We start from the raw sequence: 2,500 nt of genomic DNA, 5'->3' as shown, positions 1-2,500 counted from the left end.
AAAAATATGTATATCAGTAAAAATATACTACCTATACTGCTCTAATCATATGGACTGATAGATGTTCATATAAATACTTATTTAAATGCTAATTGAAAAAAGTAGGTTTTTAATTTTTTTTTTAAAGTCATTTACTGATTTAGAGTTTTTTATATGTTCTGGTAAGATGTTCCAGAGTTCCGGTCCGGCGTAGCTGAAAGCTCGTTGACCATAAGAAACCATGTTGATTATTGGTTTTTCTAATACTAGACGGTTACTTGAGCAGAGTGTACGTGTACTGCCCTGGCACACGAAATGTTCTCTTCCGGTTGCCCGCTGCCCAACCCACTGCCTTTTATGCGCATATCCTTTCTTTCTTTTGGGCTATTGATCTGCCTTCTGGGATTACTTATACATCCCGGGTCTTTTACAAGGGTTTTTTAGCGGATTTGTGCACCACCCCGATTCTCCCTGCCCTCTGTTCCTGCTTCGTTCTTTCTCTTTTTTCTCTTTCTCGGCATTGGAGTATGGTTCGTGATTCTTTTACTGAGAATTAAGAGAATGATCTCGCATGGTTGATTACCCTTCGCGCTGTTAAGGTGCTGCATTCTCCTTGTATCTAGGGTTATAGTCGTTCGTCCCGCTGTGCTTCATGCTCGCCTCTAGAGACGATTGATCGTTGCTTCTTGGGTTGTCGTAGAGTTAAATTGGTCTGGTGTCGCTTTGTCCCTTTGCTGTCTGCCGTGTTGTCAACCCCCTTCGTTCCTAATTGCCCCTTTTGTTTTCTTTTACTAATTCCCGGTGCCCGAAAGGAAGCGGTTGCGTCTGCTTTTGTATTTCATTTTAAGTCGATTTTGTGCGGTATTCGGAAATTTCGCAATAATGCTACTTTTCACAAGGGTAGAGAGGACTCTAGAGCCATTGTTAAGTTTATCACTGCTGATGCTAAACGTAGGATTCAATTCGATATGCATCGCTTTTCTCAGGTTAAGTTTAATTCTATCTGGGTTCATCCAGCTGTTTACCGTGCCGGTAAGCTTGTATTTTTTTCTAGCTGCTTCTTTGCTGTAGTTTCTTCTCTTGGGCATTGCAAAGCTTTTGCTTTCATGTCCAAATTGAGAACTCTACTAGGATGAGTCATTGCCTCTAGCAATTTTGCATGCTCACTATCTCGCTAGTCTGAGCACTTTGGCATGGCTTAGATGTATCAAATGTGTGAAACATTTGGGGTGGTTTTTAAGCTTAATCTCCATCCTAGACATCAGCAATGCACTAGTGAGGCCCAGAAGAACAAAGCCGTACTGTCTGCATATATATATAATACCATTTACTGTTTTACAAACAAAAAACAATTTAAAATTTATAGTAAAGCGATCATTGATCATTGTAATTACTAAAAGAGTGTTTGTTAGTCTCGTTTTGAAACTTTTTTTGTCCTTAGAGTTTTGAGCGCTTTCTCTAAGTTATTCCAGTCTTTGTTTGATCTGACTGTTAACGTTCACCCTCTTCAGTGGAGTTTTTGCATATGGGGCAGCGTAGGTTTAGTTTACTCAAACGTGTATTTCTGGAGTGGATATCAGAATTCAGTTGAAGCATAGATTTCAGTTATTCAGGTGCTTTTCCGAGTGTTCTCTTGAGAACCTGTTGACGGGAACGTTGAGAGTCCAGAGTAGAGAACAATACACGGATGTCAGCTTACGACTTTATGGCAATATTTTGCAAATCCCAGTAATTTGCATATATCATAAGTCACAAAGCATTAAATGTTAATTCAAATCACAAAGGTTAAACTTCGTTTAAAATTTCTTCTTCAGTTCTTGTTTGAAACTGTTTAGCTGCCATGACTGCGTAAAAATTATTTGCTTGACTCGGCTGGCATACCAATTTGCCGCTGTTTCAAAGGTGCACGACCTGATAACGTGGGAGTCGAAAGTTCAAGTCGTTGTTTCCCTAGGGAGTTTTGTTCGCCGTAGAGAGTTAGTGAGTTTTGACCCATGACAGGTGACACGTTCTCTTCCAATCGGAAAACGTATTTGAGTTAGGAGGTATAACAAAGCGTTTTATGATTCCACTACACGAGCAGTGAACACAGCACCTAATAGACAGGTAACAATTCGCACTTACACTAATTTGAGATGAGACTGGTTTTACTTAGCGTGCTGAACGATTTCTGCAGGGTAGGAAAGCTGCGATATATGGCGAACAAAAGAGCGATTGGGCCTGATGGCAGGTTATATCAGAATAAGAGATTGTTGCAAAATACATGTACACGTACCTTCTTCTTGGTGAAAAAAAGGCCGATCGACTTGTTTATCTCCCCTAGAATATTGTCCAAAGCTTCGGATGTGATCCCTTGTTCGCCTTCGCTATAATTGCTTACAAACACATTGAAAAGGTCGTCCGCGTGGCTGCATGGATGTCCCCCACCATTCTTGTCAAGCGCGGGCAACAAGCAAAACAAAATGACAGGACATATTTTTGTAAATTCGGTTGCATTTAGCGTCTTTGATGGCGATGACCC

The 2,500-nt window shown here is 40.5% G+C and overlaps 1 protein-coding gene across 1 annotated transcript in view; it reads right to left on the bottom strand.

Moving 5' to 3' along the window:
* LOC138005965 (metal cation symporter ZIP14-like) overlaps positions 1-2,500 on the bottom strand; it is a 72,867-nt gene that overhangs the window by 69,740 nt on the left and 627 nt on the right. Inside the window, exon 2 of the mRNA XM_068852129.1 lies at positions 2,255-2,500. This exon is cut by the window's right edge and continues 33 nt beyond it. Within this exon, the coding sequence (XP_068708230.1) occupies positions 2,255-2,500 (246 nt within the window). The remainder of the gene's footprint in view (positions 1-2,254) is intronic.

Source organism: Montipora foliosa, chromosome 6 (genome assembly GCF_036669935.1).
Source record: "Montipora foliosa isolate CH-2021 chromosome 6, ASM3666993v2, whole genome shotgun sequence".
NCBI classification, from domain to species: domain Eukaryota; kingdom Metazoa; phylum Cnidaria; class Anthozoa; order Scleractinia; family Acroporidae; genus Montipora; species Montipora foliosa.
This window is presented reverse-complemented; position numbering and strand designations above follow the sequence as displayed.